Source organism: Pseudophryne corroboree, chromosome 9 (genome assembly GCF_028390025.1).
Source record: "Pseudophryne corroboree isolate aPseCor3 chromosome 9, aPseCor3.hap2, whole genome shotgun sequence".
Taxonomy (NCBI): domain Eukaryota; kingdom Metazoa; phylum Chordata; class Amphibia; order Anura; family Myobatrachidae; genus Pseudophryne; species Pseudophryne corroboree.
Window position 1 is genome coordinate 228786272 of NC_086452.1, and position 24307 is coordinate 228810578.

General features: G+C 47.9%; 1 protein-coding gene across 3 annotated transcripts in view; it reads right to left on the reverse strand.

Moving 5' to 3' along the window:
- GPSM2 (G protein signaling modulator 2) overlaps positions 1 to 24307 on the reverse strand; it is a 287348-nt gene that overhangs the window by 127293 nt on the left and 135748 nt on the right. For all 3 annotated transcript variants that reach the window (XM_063940157.1, XM_063940156.1, XM_063940158.1), the window contains 2 exons: positions 598 to 819; positions 60 to 195 (listed from right to left, as the gene is read on the reverse strand). In XM_063940157.1, the coding sequence (XP_063796227.1) occupies positions 60 to 195; positions 598 to 819 (358 nt within the window). The remainder of the gene's footprint in view (positions 1 to 59; positions 196 to 597; positions 820 to 24307) is intronic.

The window sequence follows — 24307 nt, forward strand, 5'->3', positions numbered from 1 at the left end:
TGCAGGAGTAAACCAGGCATGCTAGAGCAAACGCTAGCGCATCCCGTTATTTACGTTACCTTGTCATACAACTCTCGGGAAATATCCAAGTGCCGCTCACAACACAAAACTGCCTCATCAAAGTTACCCAAGACTTTCAGAGTGTTGCCAAGGTTTCCACTTGCTTTGGCTTCGCCGAGTCTATCACCAATAGTTCTGCAAATTTGGAAAAACAATGCTGCGGGTTTACTAATCGTATTAATATTGCCAGCAATCACTGAATACGTAAGCTTCTTTTCACCACGTGTGTCAGGAAATATACAATGTGTGGGACAGCAAAAATCAGCCACATGCAACAAAAACACTCCAGCAATCAAACAGTTGATATTTCAATACAGTAGCCCTGACTGCATTAATTCCGTGTGTAGCTTTAAAACCAACTAACATCACTGTCCATATAGAAGTGTTATTTAGCTTGATGGTGTATTACAAACATAATGTAGCACACAATCCTGGAAAGCAGTCTTGAAACGTTAAGCGGTTGTGCATTCCTAGTGATTACTGCCCAATCCCTAATCTTCCACAAACAATCTCTCAAGTGTACTTTTTATCAATTACCTTGCAAGTGTTAGGTCATGGTGGTGGTATTCCAGTGCTTTGTTGTACTCCTGCAAGTAGAAATATGCATTTCCCAGCTGACTGTATATGGCACTGAGAGTTTTCAGATCTTCCGTTCCCACCTGCACTGCCGCCTCAAAGAAAGACACTCCAGCGCGACAGTCTCCAGACTTGCACAGACGCTCTCCTTCCAGAGCCAGCTCCAGGCAGGATGCCTCCATTCTTAAAACAGAGTATTGGGTTTTTGTGTAAGACCAAAGGAGAAAATGCATCTTGTAGGACAATAAACTGGTATGTATGATAACCATTTACTATACATTCAGTATCTCCCATAAGTAAGGAGTTAATAACTGCATAATAATGGACGTGTCAAAGGATCTGAATGATGTATGATGTTCCAGCTGTGAAACAGCGGGGATCTTCCCTAAGGTTAACAAAGGTCTGACTGGATAGATAGACAGACAGACAGACATCATGGAAACTGGAGCAGATCATAAAAAAGGTACAAATATATGCATAAAATGTTATCATGTACCTTCCACCACAATCCTCTGACCTAGCTCTCTGTGATATTTGAGGCACTCTCCCAAATAAAACATTTTCTCTATAAAGTCTACATAAATCAACAACAATAGAAACACAAAATACATTTAATACCTTGGAGATTTTCTACAACCTAAGCAGAATGACATGACAGACATTCTCAGTACGTACAGCTGGGAACCTCTTTGGAGGGATAAAAACCAGGAACACCCAGGAATCCTAAATGATCCATGCCACTTTTAGCTGGGAGTTTTCTGAAAATGGTATAAAGCTGTCCAGCAGATTATAGTGCTTGGATACGTGCTAACAGGAGGAATCATTTGGAAAATATCCTTTGCCATTGGGAACTGGGTTAGGATTAACAATACAGCCTGGGTAATCTCAGCTAATCTCCTTCCAGGCTGTCTGCTCTGACAACCACATGTTAACTGACACTGTTAATTAGCATCAATAATAATTATGTTTCACTAATCTGTTATCAAACTTGTGCAAATAAACTGGACAGAGAGACCTACACTGTGCCAGCCTGTTACAGCAACGTTTTCTGTGTAGTTCACACACAAACCTTCACTTTGGTTTTCTATGGCACATCAAAAGAATTTTAGAACCGTCTGGTTATAATAGGTTTAATCAGGTTCCACGCTAAGAATGAACTGGCCATCTCGCTCATCTGTTATTACAGCTACATGAGTATCACTTACAACACAGTATAACACACGTGTATTTGCTTTAAACTAATATGGATAATGCCTCTATCACTTGTGGTTCATTATGGAATAAACTTGTTACACTCACACCAGATATTATAAAACACAGGCTGCTATGTTTTCCCAGCATTATATATCTTGAGTCATGGCTAACAACCCCAGCCCCGGCTGGAGGTCCCCTTTCCCTTAGCATATACCCCAATTAGCACCTAAGGCGGTATTTAATGAAGACGAAAAATGTGTCCACAATGTCTGTTGAAAACGAAGAAAAAAATAAAACTGTGATACTGAGGAAACGCTGATAAACGATGAAATTAGTTCCTAACAAACAAGCCTTTATGTTCTTCTAACCGATGCCAATACAAGCTTTGATTCTAATCGGGAATTAGATTGATTCATTGGTCATATCATTTAACAAGCATGTGCACAATTCATTCAACCTCTGATTTTCCTATTTTGGCCAGGAGACCTGTTAAACTATAGAATTATCTGGCAGATTATCTGTCAGATCTGGCTGGTTGGAATGAAAATTTGGTAATGGAAGACAGCAAATGACAATCGACCAATTGCTCCTAAACACTAGAAAAATAACAAAACCTGTCGTTCATACAAATTAGTTAAACACAAATTTAACCAACTTGGATGACCGACAGTTTTTGTCCGTTTTCCAGTGTTTGGGAGCAAATGGTCGTTACTTCCAACCAGCCAGATCTGGCAAATTATCTGCCAGATAATTGTATAGTGTGTACCTAGCTGAAGTCCGATTGGATAATTACAGCCTCTGGTAGTGTGTGCGGAAGTTGTTCATAGACACTAACTACATCCTGTCCTGCACTAGTTCTACCACAACACAGCTAGTTTCGCATTATATAAACCACGTTATCAAGCTAGAGAAATCTAACTGCTGGGTGTTTACATTTCTACATCTAAAGAGGGGTACTCACGGAGAGATCCATGCTTAAAATCTAAGCAATCTGACTAGATTGCTTAGATTTTAAGCAAAGATCACTCGTGTGTACCCCTCCTCAGCGATAGCGATGAGCGGCCCCGCACACCGCTATCGCCGGTGCTAGATTGAGCCTGCATGCAGGCCAATCTAGCACATCGCTCATTTCACCCGCTGGGTGAAATGAGCGCCCCCCCGTCCTCTCTGCATCGCTCAGCACACATCGCGCTTTGCTGAGCGGCGGGAGAGATGTGTGCTGAGCGGTTCGCTCAGCACACATCTCTCCCGCGTATAGGGCCCCTTATAGAAAAAATTATAAGATTTTAAACCTACCGGTAAATCTTTTTCTCGTAGTCCGTAGAGCAGTGGTTCTCAAACTCGGTCCTCAGGACCCCACACAGTGCATGTTTTGCCGGTAACCCAGCAGGTGCACAGGTGTATTAATTAATCACTGACACATTTTAAAAGGTCCACAGGTGGAGTTAATTATGTCACTTGTGATTCTGTGAGGAGACCTGCAAAACATGCACTGTGTGGGGTCCTGAGGACCGAGTTTGAGAACCTGTGCCGTAGAGGATGCTGGGACTCCGTAAGGACCATGGGGATAGACAGGCTCCGCAGGAGACATGGGCACTTTAAGAAAGACTTTGGATCTGGGTGTGCACTGGCTCCTCCCTCTCGCCCCTCTTCCAGACCTCAGTTAGAGAAACTGTGTCCAGAGGAGACGGACAGTACGAGGAAAGGATTTTTGTTAATCTAAGGGCAAGATTCATACCAGCCACACCAATCACACCGTATAACCTGTAATATACTATCTAGTTCACAGAATGAAACAACAACAACATATCATCGGTCCAAAACCGACGAAACTATAACATAACCCTTATGAAAGCAATAACTATATACAAGTCTTGCAGAAGTAGTCCGCACTTGGGACGGGCGCCCAGCATCCTCTACAGACTACGAGAAAAAGATTTACCGGTAGGTTTAAAATCTTATTTTCTAACGTCCTAGAAGATGCTGGGACTCCGTAAGGACCATGGGGATTATACCAAAGCTCCCAAACGGGCGGGAGAGTGCGGATGACTCTGCAGCACCGATTGAGCAAACAGGAGGTCCTCCTCAGCCAGGGTATCAATCTTATAGAACTTTGCAAAGGTGTTTGAACCCGACCAAGTAGCAGCTCGGCACAGCTGTAGTGCCGAGACCCCTCGGGCAGCCGCCCAAGACGAGCCCACCTTCCTAGTGGAATGGGCCTTAACCGATTTTGGTAACGGCAATCCTGCCGTAGAATGCGCCTGCTGAATCGTGTTACAGATTCAGCGAGCAATAGTCTGCTTTGAAGCAGGGCCGCCAACCTTGTTGGCTGCATACAGGACAAACAGCGCTTCTGTTTTTCTGATCCTAGCCGTTCTGGCCACGTAAATCTTCAAAGCCCTGACCACATCAAGGGACTCGGAATTCTCCAAGTCACGTGTAGCCACAGGCACGACAATAGGTTGGTTCATATGAAAGGATGAGACCACCTTAGGTAGGAATTGAGGACGGGTCCGCAATTCCGCTCTATCCATATGGAAAACCAGATAGGGGCTTTTATGTGACAAAGCCGCCAATTCCGAAACTCGTCTAGCCGAAGCCAAAGCTAACAACATGACCACCTTCCAAGTGAGATATTTCAACTCCACTGTTTTAAGTGGTTCAAAACAATGTGACTTAAGAAAACTTAACACCACGTTAAGGTCCCAAGGCGCCACCGGAGGTACAAAAGGAGGCTGAATATGCAGTACTCCCTTCACAAAAGTCTGTACTTCAGGCAGAGAGGCCAATTCCTTTTGAAAGAAAACGGATAAGGCCGAAATCTGAACTTTAATGGAGCCTAATTTTAGGCCCAAATTCATTCCAGTTTGTAGGAAGTGAAGAAAACGGCCTAGATGGAATTCTTCCGTAGGAGCATTCCTGGCCTCACACCAAGAAACATTTTCTCCATATTCGGTGATAGTTTAGATGTCACGTCATTCCTAGCCTTTATTAGCGTAGGAATGACCTCCTCCGGAATACCTTTCTCCGCTAGGATCTGGCGTTCAACCGCCATGCCGTCAAACGCAGCCGCGGTAAGTCTTGGAACAGACAGGGACCCTGTTGCAACAGGTCCTGTCTTAGAGGAAGAGGCCACGGATCTTCTGTGAGCATTTCCTACAGATCCAGATACCAGGTCCTTCGTGGCCAATCTGGAACAATGAGTACTGTTCTCACTCCTCTTTTTCTTATTATTCTCAACACCTTGGGTATGAGAGGAAGGAGGAGGAAATACATAGACCGACTGGAACACCCACGGTGTCACTAGGGCGTCCACAGCTACCGCCTGAGGGTCTCTTGACCTGGCGTAATACCTTTGTAGCTTTTTGTTGAGACGGGACTCCATCATGTCTATTTGGGGCAGTCCCCACTGACTTGCAATCTGTGCGAAGGCTTCCTAAAGAAGTCCTCTCTTGGATGCAGGTCGTGCTTGCTGAGGAAGTCTGCTTCTCAGTTGTCCACTCCCGGAATGAACTGCTGAAAGTGCACTTACATGATTTTCCGCCCAGCAGAGAATCCTGGTGGCTTCTGCCATTTCCACTCTGCTCTTTGTGCCGCCTTGGCGGTATACATGAGCCACTGTGGTGATGTTGTCTGACTGGATCAGAACCGGTAGGTCGCGAAGCAATGTTTCTGCTTGCCGAAGGGCGTTGTATATGGCCCTCAGCTCCAGGATGTTGATTTGAATACAAGTTTTTGACTTGACCCAAAGACCTTGGAAGTTTCTTCCCTGTGTGACTGCTCCCCTACCTCGGAGGTTTGCGTCCGTGGCTAACAGAATCTAGTCCTGGATGGTGAACCTGCAACCCTGCAGAAGGTGAGCACTCCGCAGACACCATATGAGAGACACCCTGGCCCTAGGGGACAGGGTGATTAACTGATGCATCTGTAGATGTGATCCGGACCACTTGTCCCGTAGATCCCATTGGAAAGTCCTCGCATGGAACCTGCCGAACGGAATGGCCCCATAAGATGCCACCATCTTTCCCAGGACCCGAGTGCAGTGATGCACTGACACCTGTTTTGGCTTTAATAGGTTTTTTACCAGAGTCATTAGTTCCTAGGCCTTCTCTATCGGAAGATAAACCCATTTCGGGTCCGTATTCAGAATCATACCCAAGAAGGGCAGACGAGTCATAGGAGCCAACTGTGACTTCGGGATATTGAGAATCCAGCCGAGTTGCTGTGACACCTTCAGCGAAAGTAACACGCTGTTCAACAACTGCTCTTTTGATCTCGCCCTTATTAGGAGATCGTCCAAGTATGGGATAACTGTGACTCCTTGCTTGCGTAGGAGCACCATCATTTCCGCCAATTACCCTGAAATTGGTAATGACAATACTGTACCGTAATTCTCAGGTACGCCTGATGGGGTGGATAAATGGGAACATGAAGGTATGCAGCCTTTATGTCTAGATACACCATAAAATCCCCCCCTTCCAGGCTGGCGATGATCGCTCTGAGCGATTCCACCTTGAATTTGAACCTTTTCAAGTATAGGTTCAGAGATTTTAATTTTAAAATAGGTCTGACCGAACCGTCCGGTTTCGGGACTACAGCCAAAGGCCTTGCAAATTTCTTCCCTGTGTGACTGCTCCCCAACCTCGGAGGCTCGCATCCGTGGTCACCAGGATCCAATCCTGAATGCCGAACCTGCGGCCCTCTAGAAGGTGAGCACTCTGCAGCCACCACAGGAGAGATACCCTGGCCCTGGGGGACAGGGTGATCCGCTGATGCATGTGCAGATGTGACCCGGACCATTTGTCCAATAGGTCCCATTGGAAAGTCCTTGCATGGAACCTGCCGAAGGGAATGGCTTCGTATGTCGCCACCATTTTTCCCAGGACTTGAGTGCAATGATGTACTGACACTTGTTTTGGCTTCAACAGGTTCTTGACTAGAGTCATGAGTTCCTGCGCTTTTTCTATCGGAAGAAAAACCCTTTTCTGGTCTGTGTCCAGAATCATGCCCAAGAAGGGCAGGCGAGTCGTAGGATTCAGCTGCGACTTTGGAATATTGAGAATCCAGCCGTGTCGCTGTAACACCTTCAGTGAAAGGGATACGCTGTTCTGCAACTTCTCCCGTGATCTCACTTTTATGAGGAGATCGTCCAAGTACGGGATAATTGTGACACCCTGCTTGCGCAGGAGCACCATCATTTCCGCCATTACCTTGGTGAAAATTCTCGGGGCCGTGGAAAGCCCAAACGGCAACGTCTGAAATTGGTAATGACAATCCTGTACCGCAAATCTCAGGTACGCCTGATGAGGAGGATATATGGGAACATGCAGGTATGCATCCTTTATGTCCAGAGATACCATAAAATCCCCCCCTTCCAGGCTGGCGATGACCGCTCTGAGCGATTCCATCTTAAACTTGAACCGTTTTAAGTAAAGGTTCAGGGATTTTAAATTAAAAATGGGTCTGACCGAACCGTCCGGTTTCGGGACCACAAACAGGGTTGAGTAGTACCCCTTCCCTCTCTGAAGCAGGGGAACCTCGGCCACCACTTGCTGAAGACACAATTTGTGAATCGCATGTAACACTATATCTCCCTTTCCAGGGGAGAAGTTGGTAGCGCCGATTTGAAAAACCGGCGAGGAGGCACCTCTTCGAATTCCAGCTTCTGTCCCTGGGAAACAATTTCTATTGCCCAGGGATCTACCTGTGAGTGAACCCAGATGTGGCTGAAAAGTCGAAGACTTGCCCCCACTGGAGCGGACTCCCTCAGGGGAGCCCCAGCGTCATGCGGTGGATTTTGCAAAGTCTGGGGAGGACTTCTGTTCCTGGGAACTAGCTGTGTTGTGCAGCTTTTTTCCTCTGCCCTTACCCCTGGCAAGAAAGGACGATCCACGTACTCTTTTGCTTTTATTTGAACGAAAGGACTGCATTTGATAATGAGGCGCTTTCTTAGATTGTGAGGGAATATAAGGCAAAAAATTCGATTTACCTGCCGTAGCTGTGGAGACGAGGTCCGAGAGGCCCACTCCAAACAATTCCTCACCCTTGTAAGGAAAAAACTCCATATGCCTCTTTGAGTCGGCATCACCCGTCCACTGTCGGGTCCATAAGACTCGCCTAGCAGAAATAGACATAGCGTTTATTCTGGAACCCAGTAAACTAATGTCTCTTTGAGCATCCCTCATATATAAGACAGCATCTTTTATATGCCCTAGGGTCATTAAAATGGTATCCTTATCAAGGGTCTCAATATCCGCTGATAAGGAATCTGTCCATGCTGCTACAGCACTACAAACCCAGGCCGACGCAATTGCCGGTCTGAGTAACGTACCAGAATGTGTGTAAATGGACTTCAAGGTAACCTCCTGCTTGCGGTCAGCAGGATCCTTGAGGGTAGCCGTATCTTGGGATGGGAGAGCTATCTTTTTTGATAAGCGTGTCAAAGCTTTGTCTACCCTAGGGAAGGATTCCCACTGTATTCTGTCCTGTGACGGGAAAGGATACGCTATTAGAATCCTTTTGGGAACCTGCAGTTTTTTGTCTGGAGTTTCCCACGCTTTTTCGCATAATTCGTTCAGCTTATGTGAAGAGGGAAAGGTGACCTCAGGTTTCTTTCCCTTATACATGTGTACCCTCGTGTCAGGGACAGGGGGTTCCTCAGTGATATGCAAAACATCTTTAATTGCGATAATCATATATCGAATACATTTACCCACCCTTGGCTGCAATTTTGCATCATCGTAGTCGACACTGGAGTCTGAATCCGTGTCAGTATCTGTGTTAACTATTTGGGATAGTGGGCGCTTCTGAGACCCCGAAGGTCCCGGCGACATTGGGACAGACATGGGTTGACTCCCTGACTGTACCCTAGCTTCACCTTTGTCTAATCTTTTGTGCAATAAATTAACATTAGCACTTAAAACATTCCACATATCCATCCAGTCAGGTGTCGGCGCTGCAGACGGAGACCTAATATTCATACACTCCCCCTCCTCCTTAGGTGAGCATTCAACCTCAGACATGTCGACACACGCGTACCGACACACCACACACACACACAGGGTAGTTCTTTTCTGAAGACAGGTTCCCCACCAGGCCCTTTGGAGAGACACAGAGAGAGTATGCCAGCACACACCACAGCGCTATATGACCCAGGAAAAAAACACAGAATGTTTACCCAGTAGCGCTTTTGTAGCATGTATATGCGACAATTATGTGCCCCCCACCCTTACTTTAAAACCCTCTTTCACCGTGTGTCAAGCAGGGGAGAGTCCGGGGAGCTTACTCTCAGCGGTGCTGTGGAGAAAAATGGCGCTGGTGAGTGCTGAGGGAGAAGCCCCGCCCCCTCGGCGGCAGGCTTCTGTCCCGCTCAAATTTCTTAACATGGTGGGGGCTCTTTTTATACATGTACAGTGCCCAGCTGTACATGTATATATGTGTATTTGCCATAGGAGGTTTTTATTGCTGCCCAGGGCGCCCCTCCCCCCCCCTTGCCAGCAGGCTCCCTGAAAATAAAAAACCTAAGTAAAATACTTTCTCAGGAGAGCTCCCTGAAAGCACCCAGTCTCCACTGGGCACAGTATCAAACTGAGGTCTGGAGGAGGGGCATAGAGGGAGGAGCCAGTGCACACCCAGATCCAAAGTCTTTCTTAAAGTGCCCATGTCTCCTGCGGAGCCTGTCTATCACCATGGTCCTTACGGAGTCCCAGCATCCTCTAGGACGTTAGAGAAATATAATTTACATACACAGATACTATGGTGACTGAAGTAGCGCTTTTCTTAGGACAATGAAACATTGCACCTATACTATCACCATTAATGTCTCCAGCAGATTAAAAAACATGTGGTACTGTAATATTCGAGATTGAGATAACAGTATATGTATATACTGGATGTAAGCTGCAGATCAAAGTCTTTATTTAAAGTTGGAGCTTGACGGCTGTTATCAGCAATGTAGACACTTGATATGTATGGAAGTCAATATACAGCTTTCTTTGAATAATAGAACAGTTACTTACAAGTAACTCGCTGCACTCTGCCATCTGTCAATGAAAGTCAGTGCCCAATTTCATTTGGGGTTTTTTCTTTGGTCATATGTAAGCAGGTAATTAGGCTAAAATAGCTCATTTGTCTAGCTTTTAGAATACAGCACAAACATTTACATTCTGAGAATACACACATACACACGTTTACGGTTTATCAGGCATGTGAAAATGTATTCATTTTGCACAGAGTTTTAAAAATAAGATTTTAAACCTACCGGTAAATCTTTTTCTCGTAGTCCGTAGAGGATGCTGGGGACTCCGTAAGGACCATGGGGATAGACGGGCTCCGCAGGAGACATGGGCACTTTAAGAAAGACTTTAGGTATGGGTGTGCACTGGCTCCTCCCTCTATGACCCTCCTCCAGACCTCAGTTAGAGAAACTGTACCCAGAGGAGACGGACAGTACGAGGAAAGGATTTTTGTTAATCCAAGGGCAAGATTCATACCAGCCACACCAATCACACCGTATAACTTGTGATATACTAACCAGTTAGGGTTAGTTAACAGTATGAAAATAACATAGCATCAGTCCAAGACCGATTAAACTATAACATAACCCTTATGTAAGCAAAACTATATACAAGTCTTGCAGAAGTAGTCCGCACTTGGGACGGGCGCCCAGCATCCTCTACGGACTACGAGAAAAAGATTTACCGGTATGTTTAAAATCTTATTTTCTCTTACGTCCTAGAGGATGCTGGGGACTCCGTAAGGACCATGGGGATTATACCAAAGCTCCCAAACGGGCAGGAGAGTGCGGATGACTCTGCAGCACCGATTGAGCAAACAGGAGGTCCTCCTCAGCCAGGTTATCAAACCTATAGAACTTTGCAAAGGTGTTTGTCCCCGACCAAGTAGCTGCTCGGCACAACTGTAATGTCGAGACCCCTCGGGCAGCCGCCCAAGAAGAGCCCACTTTCCTAGTGGAGTGGGCCTTAACCGATTTCGGTAACGGCAATCCTGCCGCAGAATGCGCCTGCTGAATCATGTTACAGATCCAGCGAGCAATAGTCTGCTTTGAAGCAGGGCCGCCAACCTTGTTGGCTGCATATAGGACAAACAGTGCTTCTGTTTTTCTGACACTAGCCGTTCTGGCCACGTAAATTTTCAAGGACCTGACTACATCAAGGGACTCGGAATCCTCCAAGTCTCGCGTAGCCACAAGCACCACAATAGGTTGGTTCATATGAAAAGATGACCCACCTTAGGCAAGAATTGAGTCTGGGTCCTCAATTCCGCTCTATCCATATGGAAAACCAGATAGGGGCTTTTATGAGACAAAGCCGCCAATTCCGACACTCGCCTAGCCGAAGCCAAGGCTAATAACATGACCACCTTCCAAGTGAGATATTTTAACTCCACCGTTTGAAGTGGTTCAAACCAGTGCGACTTAAGGAAACTCAACATCACGTTAAGGTCCCAAGGCGCCACCGGAGGTATAAAAGGAGGCTGAATATGCAGCACTCCCTGCACAAAAGTCTGTACTTCTGGGAGAGAAGTCAATTCTTTTTGAAAGAAAATGGATAAGGCCGAAAATAAGAATTTACTTACCGATAATTCTATTTCTCATAGTCCGTAGTGGATGCTGGGACTCCGTCAGGACCATGGGGATTAGCGGGCTCCGCAGGAGACAGGGCACATCTAAATAAAGCTTTTAGGATCACATGGTGCGTACTGGCTCCTCCCCCTATGACCCTCCTCCAAGCCTCAGTTAGGTACTGTGCCCGGACGAGCGTACACAATAAGGAAGGATCTTGAATCCCGGGTAAGACTCATACCAGCCACACCAATCACACCGTACAACTTGTGATCTGAACCCAGTTAACAGTATGATAACAAAAAACGAAGTAGCCTCTGAAAAGATGGCTCACAACAATAGTAATAACTCGATCTTTGTAACAATAACTATGTACAAGTATTGCAGACAATCCGCACTTGGGATGGGCGCCCAGCATCCACTACGGACTATGAGAAATAGAATTATCGGTAAGTAAATTCTTATTTTCTCTAACGTCCTAGTGGATGCTGGGACTCCGTCAGGACCATGGGGATTATACCAAAGCTCCCAAACGGGCGGGAGAGTGCGGATGACTCTGCAGCACCGAATGAGAGAACTCCAGGTCCTCCTTAGCCAGAGTATCAAATTTGTAAAATTTTACAAACGTGTTCTCCCCTGACCACGTAGCTGCTCGGCAAAGTTGTAATGCCGAGACCCCTCGGGCAGCCGCCCAAGATGAGCCCACTTTCCTTGTGGAGTGGGCCTTGACAGATTTAGGCTGTGGCAGGCCTGCCACAGAATGTGCAAGTTGGATTGTGCTACAGATCCAACGTGCAATCGTCTGTTTAGACGCAGGAGCACCCATCTTGTTGGGTGCATACAATATAAACAACGAGTCAGATTTTCTGACTCCAGCTGTCCTTGAAATATATATTTTTAATGCTCTGACAACGTCCAGTAACTTGGAGTCCTCCAAGTCGCTAGTAGCCGCAGGCACCACAATAGGCTGGTTCAAGTGAAAAGCCGAAACCACCTTAGGGAGAAAATGAGGACGTGTCCGCAGTTCTGCCCTGTCCGAATGGAAAATCAGATATGGGCTTTTGTATGATAAAGCCGCCAACTCTGAAACTCTCCTGGCTGAAGCCAGGGCCAATAGCATGGTTACCTTCCATGTAAGGTATTTTAAATCTACCGATTTTAGAGGCTCAAACCAATGAGATTTGAGAAAATTCAAAACTACGTTCAAATCCCACGGTGCCACTGGAGGCACTATTGGGGGTTGTATATGTAGTACACCTTTGACAAAAGTTTGTACTTCAGGCACTGATGCCAATTCCTTCTGGAAGAAGATTGATAAGGCCGAAATTTGAACTTTAATGGACCCCAATTTTAGGCCCATAGACAATCCTGCTTGCAGGAAATGTAAGAATCGACCCAATTGAAATTCTTCCGTTGGAGCCTTCTTGGCCTCACACCACGCAACATATTTTCGCCAAATGCGGTGATAATGTTGTACAGTCACTTCCTTTCTAGCCTTAATCAAGGTAGGAATAACTTCCTCTGGAATGCCCTTTTCTTTTAGAATCCGGCGTTCAACCGCCATGCCGTCAAACGCAGACGCGGTAAGTCTTGGAACATACAAGGTCCCTGCTGAAGCAGATCCCTTCTTAGAGGTAGAGGCCATGGATCCTCCGTGAGCATCTCTTGAAGTTCCGGATACCAAGTTCTTCTTGGCCAGTCCGGAGCCACCAGTATTGTTCTTACTCCTCTTTTCCGTATAATTCTCAGTACCTTTGGTATGAGAGGCAGAGGAGGGAACACATACACTGACTGGTACACCCACGGTGTTACCAGAGCGTCCACAGCTATTGCCTGAGGGTCTCTTGACCTGGCGCAATATCTGTCCAATTTTTTGTTGAGGCGAGACGCCATCATGTCCACCTTTGGTCTTTCCCAACGGTTCACAATCATGTGGAAGACTTCTGGATGAAGTCCCCACTCTCCCGGGTGAAGGTCGTGTCTGCTGAGGAAGTCTGCTTCCCAGTTGTCCACTCCCGGGATGAACACTGCTGACAGTGCTATGACATGATTCTCCGCCCAGCGCAGAATCCTTGCAGCTTCTGTCATTGCTCTTCTGCTTCTCGTGCCGCCTTGTCGGTTTACGTGGGCGACTGCCGTGATGTTGTCCGACTGGATCAACACCGGCTGACCCTGAAGCAGCGATTTTGCCAGGCTTAGAGCATTGTAGATCGCTCTTAGCTCCAGTATATTTATGTGAAGGGACGTCTCCAGGTTTGACCACACGCCCTGGAAGTTTCTTCCCTGTGTGAGTGCTCCCCAGCCTCGTAGGCTGGCATCCGTAGTCACCAGGACCCAGTCCTGTATGCCGAATCTGCGGCCCTCTAACAGATGGGCACTCTGCAACCACCACAGGAGAGACAACCTTGTTCTTGGTGACAGTGTTATCCGCTGATGCATGTGCAGATGCGATCCGGACCATTTGTCCAGCAGATCCCACTGAAAATAAGAATTTACTTACCGATAATTCTATTTCTCGGAGTCCGTAGTGGATGCTGGGGTTCCTGAAAGGACCATGGGGAATAGCGGCTCCGCAGGAGACAGGGCACAAAAAGTAAAGCTTTTCCAGATCAGGTGGTGTGCACTGGCTCCTCCCCCTATGACCCTCCTCCAGACTCCAGTTAGGTACTGTGCCCGGACGAGCGTACACAATAAGGGAGGATTTTGAATCCCGGGTAAGACTCATACCAGCCACACCAATCACACCGTACAACTTGTGATCTAAACCCAGTTAACAGTATGATAACAGAGGAGCCTCTGAAAGATGGCTCCCTAAACAATAACCCGAATTAGTTAACAATAACTATGTACAAGTATTGCAGATAATCCGCACTTGGGATGGGCGCCCAGCATCCACTACGGACTACGAGAAATAGAATTATCGGTAAGTAAATTCTTATTTTCTCTATCGTCCTAGTGGATGCTGGGGTTCCTGAAAGGACCATGGGGATTATACCAAAGCTCCCAAACGGGCGGGAGAGTGCGGATGACTCTGCAGCACCGAATGAGAGAACTCCAGGTCCTCCTTTGCCAGGGTATCAAATTTGTAGAATTTTACAAACGTGTTCTGCCCTGACCACGTAGCTGCTCGGCAGAGTTGTAATGCCGAGACCCCTCGGGCAGCCGCCCAAGATGAGCCCACCTTCCTTGTGGAATGGGCCTTAACAGATTTAGGCTGTGGCAGGCCTGCCACAGAATGTGCAAGTTGAATTGTGTTACAAATCCAACGAGCAATCGACTGCTTAGAAGCAGGCGCACCCAACTTGTTGGGTGCATACAGTATAAACAGCGAGTCAGATTTTCTGACTCCAGCCGTCCTTGAAATGTATATTTTTAAAGCTCTGACAACGTTCAACAACTTGGAGTCCTCCAAGTCGCTTGCAGCCGCAGGCACTACAATAGGCTGGTTCAGGTGAAACGCTGATACCACCTTAGGGAGAAAATGCGGACGCGTCCGCAGCTCTGCCCTATCCGAATGGAAAATTAAATAAGGGCTTTTATAAGATAAAGCCGCCAGTTCAGATACTCTCCTGGCGGACGCCAGGGCCAGTAACATAGTCACTTTCCATGTGAGATATTTCAAATCCACATTTTTTAGTGGTTCAAACCAATGGGATTTGAGGAAATCTAAAACTACATTTAGATCCCACGGTGCCACCGGAGGCACCACAGGAGGCTGTATATGCAGTACTCCTTTGACAAAAGTCTGGACCTCAGGAACTGAGGCCAATTCTTTTTGGAAGAATATTGACAGGGCCGAAATTTGAACCTTAATAGATCCCAATTTGAGACCCATAGACAATCCTGATTGCAGGAAATGTAGGAAACGACCCAGTTGAAATTCCTCCGTCGGAGCACTCCGATCCTCGCACCACGCAACATATTTCCGCCAAATGCGGTGATAATGCTTCGCGGTGACTTCCTTTCTTGCCTTAATCAAGGTAGGAATGACTTCTTCTGGAATGCCTTTTCCTTTTAGGATCTGGCGTTCAACCGCCATGCCGTCAAACGCAGCCGCGGTAAGTCTTGGAATAGACACGGTCCCTGCTGAAGCAGGTCCTGTCTTAGAGGTAGAGGCCACGGATCGTCCGTGACCATCTCTTGAAGTTCCGGGTACCAAGACCTTCTTGGCCAATCCGGAGCCACTAGTATCGTTCTTACTCCGCTTTGCCGTATGATTCTCAATACCTTTGGTATGAGAGGCAGAGGAGGAAACACATACACCGACTGGTACACCCAAGGTGTTACCAGCGCATCCACAGCTATTGCCTGCGGATCTCTTGACCTGGCGCAATACCTGTCCAGTTTTTTGTTGAGGCGAGACGCCATCATGTCCACCATTGGTCTTTCCCAACGGTTTATTAGCATGTGGAAAACTTCTGGATGAAGTCCCCACTCTCCCGGGTGAAGATCGTGTCTGCTGAGGAAGTCTGCTTCCCAGTTGTCCACTCCCGGGATGAACACTGCTGACAGTGCTATCACGTGATTCTCCGCCCAGCGAAGGATCCTGGCAGCTTCTGCCATTGCACTCCTGCTTCTTGTGCCGCCCTGTCTGTTTACATGGGCGACTGCCGTGATGTTGTCCGACTGGATCAACACCGGTCTTCCTTGAAGCAGAGGTTCCGCCTGGCTTAGAGCATTGTAGATTGCTCTTAGTTCCAGAATGTTTATGTGAAGAGACTTTTCCAGGCTCGACCACACTCCCTGGAAGTTTCTTCCTTGTGTGACTGCTCCCCAGCCTCTCAGGCTGGCGTCCGTGGTCACCAGGATCCAATCCTGTATGCCGAATCTGCGGCCCTCCAATAGATGAGCCCTCTGCAACCACCACAGAAGAGATACCCTTGTCCTTGGAGACAGGGTTATCCGCAGGTGCATCTGAAGATGCGTGCATTGATGTACAGACACCTTTCCTGGTTTTAGGAGATTCCTGACCAGGTCGGATAACTCCTTGGCTTTTTCCTCGGGAAGAAAAACCTTTTTCTGAACCGTGTCCAGAATCATCCCTAGGAACAGCAGACGAGTTGTCGGCATTAATTGGGATTTTGGAATATTCAGAATCCATCCGTGCTGCTTTAGCACCTCTTGAGATATTGCTAATCCCATCTCTAGCTGTTCTCTGGACCTTGCCCTTATTAGGAGATCGTCCAAGTATGGGATAATTAATACGCCTTTTCTTCGAAGAAGAATCATCATCTCGGCCATTACCTTTGTAAAGACCCGAGGTGCCGTGGACAAACCAAACGGCAGCGTCTGAAACTGATAGTGACAGTTTTGTACAACGAACCTGAGGTACCCCTGGTGTGAGGGGTAAATTGGAACGTGGAGATACGCATCCTTGATGTCCAAGGATACCATAAAGTCCCCTTCTTCCAGGTTCGCTATCACTGCTCTGAGTGACTCCATCTTGAACTTGAACTTCTTTATGTACAGGTTCAAGGACTTCTGATTTAGAATAGGCCTTACCGAGCCATCCGGCTTCGGTACCACAAATAGAGTGGAATAATACCCCTTCCCTTGTTGTAGAAGAGGTACCTTGACTATCACCTGCTGAGAGTACAGCTTGTGAATGGCTTCCAAAACCGTCTCCCTTTCGGAAGGGGACGTTGGTAAAGCAGACTTCAGGAAACGGCGAGGTGGATCTGTCTCTAATTCCAACCTGTACCCCTGAGATATTATCTGCAAGATCCAGGGATCTACCTGCGAGTGAGCCCACTGCGCGCTGTAATTTTTGAGACGACCTCCCACCGTCCCCGAGTCCGCTTGAGAAGCCCCAGCGTCATGCTGAGGCTTTTGTAGAAGCCGGGGAGGGCTTCTGTTCCTGGGAAGGAGCTGCCTGTTGCTGTTTCTTCCCTCGTCCTCTGCCTCGTGGCAGATATGAATAGCCCTTTGCTCTCTTATTTTTAAAGGAACGAAAGGGCTGCGGTTGAAAAGTCGGTGCCTTTTTCTGTTGGGGAGTGACTTGAGGTAGAAAGGTGGATTTCCCGGCTGTAGCCGTGGCCACCAAATCTGATAGACAGACTCCAAATAACTCCTCCCCTTTATACGGCAAAACTTCCATATGCCGTTTTGAATCCGCATCGCCTGTCCACTGTCGCGTCCATAAAGCTCTTCTGGCCGAAATGGACATAGCACTTACCCGTGATGCCAGTGTGCAGATATCCCTCTGTGCATCACGCATATAAAGAAATGCATCCTTTATTTGTTCTAACGACAGTAAAATATTGTCCCTGTCCAGGGTATCAATATTTTCAATCAGGGACTCTGACCAAACTACCCCAGCACTGCACATCCAGGCAGTCGCTATAGCTGGTCGTAGTATAACACCTGCATGTGTGTATATACTTTTTTGGATATTTTCCATCCTCCTATCTGATGGATCTTTAAGTGCGGCCGTCTCAGGAGAAGGTAACGCCACTTGTTTTGATAAGCGTGTTAGCGCCTTGTCCACCCTAGGAGGTGTTTCCCAGCGCTCCCTAACCTCTGGCGGGAAAGGGTATAATGCCAATAATTTCTTTGAAATTATCAGCTTTTTATCAGGGGCAACCCACGCTTCATCACACACGTCATTTAATTCTTCTGATTCAGGAAAAACTATAGGTAGTTTTTTCACACCCCACATAATACCCTGTTTAGTGGTACCTGTAGTATCAGCTAAATGTAACGCCTCCTTCATTGCCAAAATCATATAACGTGTGGCCCTACTGGAAAATACGGTTGATTCGTCACCGTCACCACTGTGTCTGGGTCTGTGTCGACCGACTGAGGCAAAGGGCGTTTTACAGCCCCTGACGGTGTTTGAGGCGCCTGGACAGGCACTAATTGATTGTCCGGCCGCCTCATGTCGTCAAACGACTGCTTTAGCGTGTTGACACTATCCCGTAATTCCATAAATAAAGGCATCCATTCTGGTGTCGACCCCCTAGGAGGTGACATCCCCATATTTGGCAATTGCTCCGCCTCCACACCAATATCGTCCTCATACATGTCGACACACACGTACCGACACACAGCAGACACACAGGGAATGCTCTAAACGAAGACAGGACCCACTAGCCCTTTGGGGAGACAGAGGGAGAGTCTGCCAGCACACACCAAAAAGCGCTATATATGACAGGGATAGCCTTATAATAAGTGCTCCCTTATAGCTGCTTTATATAAATCAAGATATTGCCATTAAATTTGCCCCCCCTCTCTGTTTTACCCTGTTTCTGTAGTGCAGTGCAGGGGAGAGACCTGGGAGCCGTCCTGACCAGCGGAGCTGTGAGAGGAAATGGCGCCGTGTGCTGAGGAGATAGGCCCCGCCCCTTTTTCGGCGGGCTCGTCTCCCGCTATTTTGTGAATACAGGCAGGGGTTAAATATCTCCATATAGCCTCTGGGGGCTATATGTGAGGTATTTTTAGCCTTTATATAGGTTTACATTTGCCTCCCAGGGCGCCCCCCCCCAGCGCCCTGCACCCTCAGTGACTGCGTGTGAAGTGTGCTGAGAGGAAAATGGCGCACAGCTGCAGTGCTGTGCGCTACCTTTAGAAGACTGCAGGAGTCTTCAGCCGCCGATTCTGGACCTCTTCTTACTTCAGCATCTGCAAGGGGGCCGGCGGCGCGGCTCCGGTGACCATCCAGGCTGTACCTGTGATCGTCCCTCTGGAGCTGATGTCCAGTAGCCAAGAAGCCAATCCATCCTGCACGCAGGTGAGTTCACTTCTTCTCCCCTCTGTCCCTCGTTGCAGTGATCCTGTTGCCAGCAGGAATCACTGTAAAATAAAAAACCTAAGCTAAACTTTCTCTAAGCAGCTCTTTATGAGAGCCACCTAGAATTGCACCCTTCTCGGCCGGGCACAAAAATCTAACTGGAGTCTGGAGGAGGGTCATAGGGGGAGGAGCCAGTGCACACCACCTGATCTGGAAAAGCTTTACTTTTTGTGCCCTGTCTCCTGCGGAGCCGCTATTCCCCATGGTCCTTTCAGGAACCCCAGCATCCACTAGGACGATAGAGAAATGTCCGTGCATGGAATCTGCCGAATGGAATCGCTTCGTAAGAAGCCACCATCTTTCCCAGGACTCTTGTGCATTGATGTACTGACACAGTTCCTGGTTTTAGGAGGTTCCTGACAAGTTCGGATAACTCCCTTGCTTTCTCCTTCGGGAGAAACACCTTTTTCTGAACCGTGTCCAGAATCATTCCCAGGAACAGCAGACGAGTTGTCGGGGTCAATTGAGATTTTGGAAGATTCAGAATCCACCCGTGTTGCTGAAGCACTACCTGGGTTAGTGCTACACCGACTTCCAGCTGTTCTCTGGACTTTGCCCTTATCAGGAGATCGTCCAAGTAAGGGATAATTAATACGCCTTTTCTTCGTAGAAGAACCATCATTTCGGTCATTACCTTGGTAAAGACCCGAGGGGCCGTGGACAAACCAAACGGCAGCGTTTGAAACTGATAATGACAGTCTTATATCACGAACCTGAGATACCCTTGGTGTGAGGGGTAAATTGGGACATGCAGATAAGCATCTTTTATGTCCAGGGACACCATGAAGTCCCCTTCTTCCAGATTCGCTATCACTGCTCTGAGTGACTCCATCTTGAACTTGAATTTCTGTATGTACAGGTTCAAGGATTTCAGGTTTAGAATAGGTCTTACCGAACCGTCCAGCTTCGGTACCACAAATAGTGTGGAATAATACCCCTTTCCCTGTTGTAGGAGGGGTACCTTGACTATCACCTGCTGAGAATACAGCTTGTGAATGGCTTCCAAAACCGACGTCCTTTCTGAGGGAGACGTTGGTAAAGCAGACTTTAGGAACCGGCGAGGGGGAGACCTTTCGAACTCCAACATGTAACCCTGAGATATTATCTGCAGGATCCACGGGTCCACTTGTGAGCGAGCCCACTGATTGCTGAAAATCTTTAGTCGACCCCCCACCGCTCCTGAGTCCGCTTGTAAAGCCCCAGCGTCATGCTGATGGCTTTGTAGAACCCGGGGCGGGCTTCTGGTCCTGGGCAGGGGCTGCTTGCTGCCCTCTCTTACCCTTTCCTCTGCCTCGCGGCAGATAAGACTGTCCTTTTGGTCGCTTGTTTTTATAGGAGCGAAAGGACTGCGGCTGAAAAGACGGTGTCTTTTTCTGTTGGGAGGGGGTCTGAGGTAAAAAAGTGGATTTGCCGGCAGTTGCCGTGGCCACCAGGTCCGAAAGACCGACCCCAAATAATTCCTCTCCTTTATATGGCAATACTTCCATATGCCTTTTGGAATCCGCATCACCTGACCACTGTCGCGTCCATAAACTTCTTCTGGCAGATATGGACATCGCGCTTACTCTTGATGCTAGAGTACAAATATCCCTCTGAGCATCTCGCATATAAAGAAAAGCATCCTTTAATTGCTCTAGAGTCAATAAAATACTGTCCCTATCCAGGGTATCAATATTTTCAGTCAGAGAATCCAACCACACTACCCCAGCACTGCACATCCAGGCTGAGGCTACTGCCGGTCGCAGTATAACACCAGTATGTGTGTATATACTCTTCAGTGTAGTTTCCAGCCTCCTATCTGCTGGATCCTTGAGGGCGGCCGTATCAGGAGACGGCAACGCCACTTGCTTTGATAAACGTGTGAGCGCCTTATCCACCCTAGGGGGTGTTTCCCAGCGCGCACTAACCTCTGGTGGGAAAGGGTATAATGCCAATAACTTCTTGGAAATTAGCAGTTTTCTATCTGGGTTAACCCACGCTTCGTCACACACGTCATTCAATTCCTCTGATTCTGGAAAAGCTACAGGTAGTTTTTTCACCCCCCACATAATACCCCTTTTTGGAGGTACCAGCAGTATCAGAGATCTGCAAAGCCTCCTTCATTGCCGTGATCATATAACGTGTGGCCCTATTGGAAAATACGTTTGTTTCTTCACCGTCGACACTAGATTCATCTGTGTCGGTACCCGTGTCGACTGACTGAGGTAAGGGACGTTTTACAGCCCCTGACGGTGTCTGAGACGCCTGAGCCGGTACTAACTGGTTTTCCGGCCGTCTCATTTCGTCAACTGACTTTTGTAATGTGCTAACATTATCACGTAATTCCATAACTAAAGCCATCCATTCCGGTGTCGACTCCCTAGGGGGTGACATCACCATTACCGGCAATTGCTCTGCCTCCACACCAACATCGTCCTCATACATGTCGACACACACGTACCGACACACAGCAGCCACACAGGGAATGCTCTAATCGAAGACAGGACCCTCTTAGCCCTTTGGGGAGACAGAGGGAGAGTTTGCCAGCACACACCAAAAGCGCTATAAATGTATATAAACAACCCTAGAAGGTGTTGTTTTTGATATAAGCGCTTTTAATATATCAATATCGCCAAATTATGCCCCCCTTCTCTTTGTTACCCTGTTTCTGTATTGCAGTGCAGGGGAGAGTCCTGGGAGCCTTCCTCACCAGCGGAGCTGAGCAGGAAAATGGCGCTGAGTGCTGAGGAGAATAAGCTTCGCCCCTTTTTCGGCGGGCTTTTCTCCCGGGTTTTAAGAAAACTGGCCTGGGTTAAATACATACATATAGCCTTAATGGCTATATGTGATGTATTTATTTTGCCACTAAAGGTATTTAATATTGCTGCCCAGGGCGCCCCCAGCAGCGCCCTGCACCCTCCGTGACTGAATCAGTGAGACGTGTAGCAACAATGGCGCACAGCTGCAGTGCTGTGCGCTACCTTCATGAAGACTGAGGAGTCTTCTGCCGCCTGCTTTCCGGACCTCCGTCTTCAGCGTCTGTAAGGGGGATCGGCGGCGCGGCTCCGGGACGAACCCCAGGAGGACCTGTGTTCCGACTCCCTCTGGAGCTAAGTGTCCAGTAGCCTAAGACTCCAATCCATCCTGCACGCAGGTGAGTTGGAAATCTCTCCCCTAAGTCCCTCGATGCAGTGATCCTGTTGCCAGCAGGATTCACTGAGATTTAAACCTAAAAAAACTTTTTCTAAGCAGCTCTTTAGGAGAGCCACCTAGATTGCACCCTTCTCGGACGGGCACAAAAACCTAACTGAGGCTTGGAGGAGGGTCATAGGGGGAGGAGCCAGTACGCACCATGTGATCCTAAAAGCTTTATTTAGATGTGCCCTGTCTCCTGCGGAGCCCGCTAATCCCCATGGTCCTGACGGAGTCCCAGCATCCACTAGGACGTTAGAGAAATCTGAACCTTAATGGAGCCTAATTTTAGGCCCAAATTCACTCCAGTCTGTAGGAAGTGAAGGAAACGGCCCAGATGGAATTCTTCCGTAGGAGTATTCCTGGCCTCACACCAAGAAACATATTTTCGCCATATACGGTGATAATGTTTAGCTGTCACGTCCTTCCTAGCCTTTATCAGCGTAGGAATGACCTCATCCGGAATGCCTTTCTCCGCTAGGATCCTGCGTTCAACCGCCATGCCGTCAAACGCAGACGCGGTAAGTCTTGGAACAGACAGGGACCCTGTTGCAACAGGTCCTGTCGTAGAGGAAGAGGCCACGGATCTTCTGTGAGCATTTCCTACAGATCCGGATACCAGGTCCTTCGTGGCCAATCTGGAACAATGAGAATTGTTCGCACTCCTCTTTTTCTCATCATTCTCAACACCTTGGGTATGAGAGGAAGAGGAGGAAACACATAGACCGACTGGAACACCCACGGTGTCACTAGGGCGTCTACAGCTACCGCCTGAGGGTCTTTTGATCTGGGGTAATACCTCTGTAGCTTTTTGTTGAGGCGGGACGCCATCATGTCTATCTGGAGCAGTCCCCACCGACTTGCAATCTGTGCGAAGACTTCCTGATGAAGTCTCCACTCTCCTGGATGCAGGTCGTGTCTGCTGAGGAAGTCTGCTTCCCAGTTGTCCACTCCCAGAATGAACACTGCTGTCAGTGCGCTTACATGATTTTCCGCCAAGCGAAGAATCCTGGCGGCTTCCGCCATTGCCACTCTGCTCCTTGTGCCGCCTTGGCGGTTTACATGAGCCACTGCAGCGATGTTGTCTGACTGGATCAGAACTGGTTGGTCGCGAAGTAAGGTCTCCGCTTGACGTAGGGCGTTGTATATGGCCCTCCGTTCCAGGATGTTGATGTGAAGACAAGTCTCTTGACTTGACCAAAGACCTTGGAAGTTTCTTCCCTGTGTTACTGCTCCCCAACCTCGGAGGCTCGCATCCGTTGTCACCAGGATCCAGTCCTGAATGCCGAACCTGCGGCCTTCTAGAAAGTGAGCACTCTGCAGCCACCACAGGAGAGATACCCTGGCTCTGGGGGACAGGGTGATCAACTGATGAATTTGTAGATGTGACCCGGACCACTTGTCCAGTAGGTCCCATTGGAAAGTCCTCGCATGGAACCTGCCGAAGGGAATGGCTTCGTATGATGCCACCATCTTTCCCAGGACTCGAGTGCAGTGATGCACTGACACCTGTTTTGGCTTCAATAGGTTCCCGACCAGAGTCATGAGTTCCTGAGCTTTTTCTATCGGAAGATAAACCCTTTTCTGGTCTGTATCCAGAATCATGCCCAAGAAGGTCAGACGAGTCGTAGGAACCAACTGCGACTTTGGGATATTGAGAATCCAGCCGTGTTGCTGTAACACCTTCAGTGAAAGTGAGAAGCTGTTCAGCAACTGCTCTCTTGATCTTGCTTTTATGAGGAGATCGTACAAGTACGGGATAATTGTGACATCCTGCTTGCGCAGGAGCACCATCATTTCCGCCATTACCTTGGTGAAAATTCTCAGGGCCGTGGAAAGCTCAAACGGCAACGTCTGAAATTGGTAATGACAATCCTGTACCGCAAATCTCAGGTACGCCTGATGAGGTGGATACATGGGAACATGAAGGTACG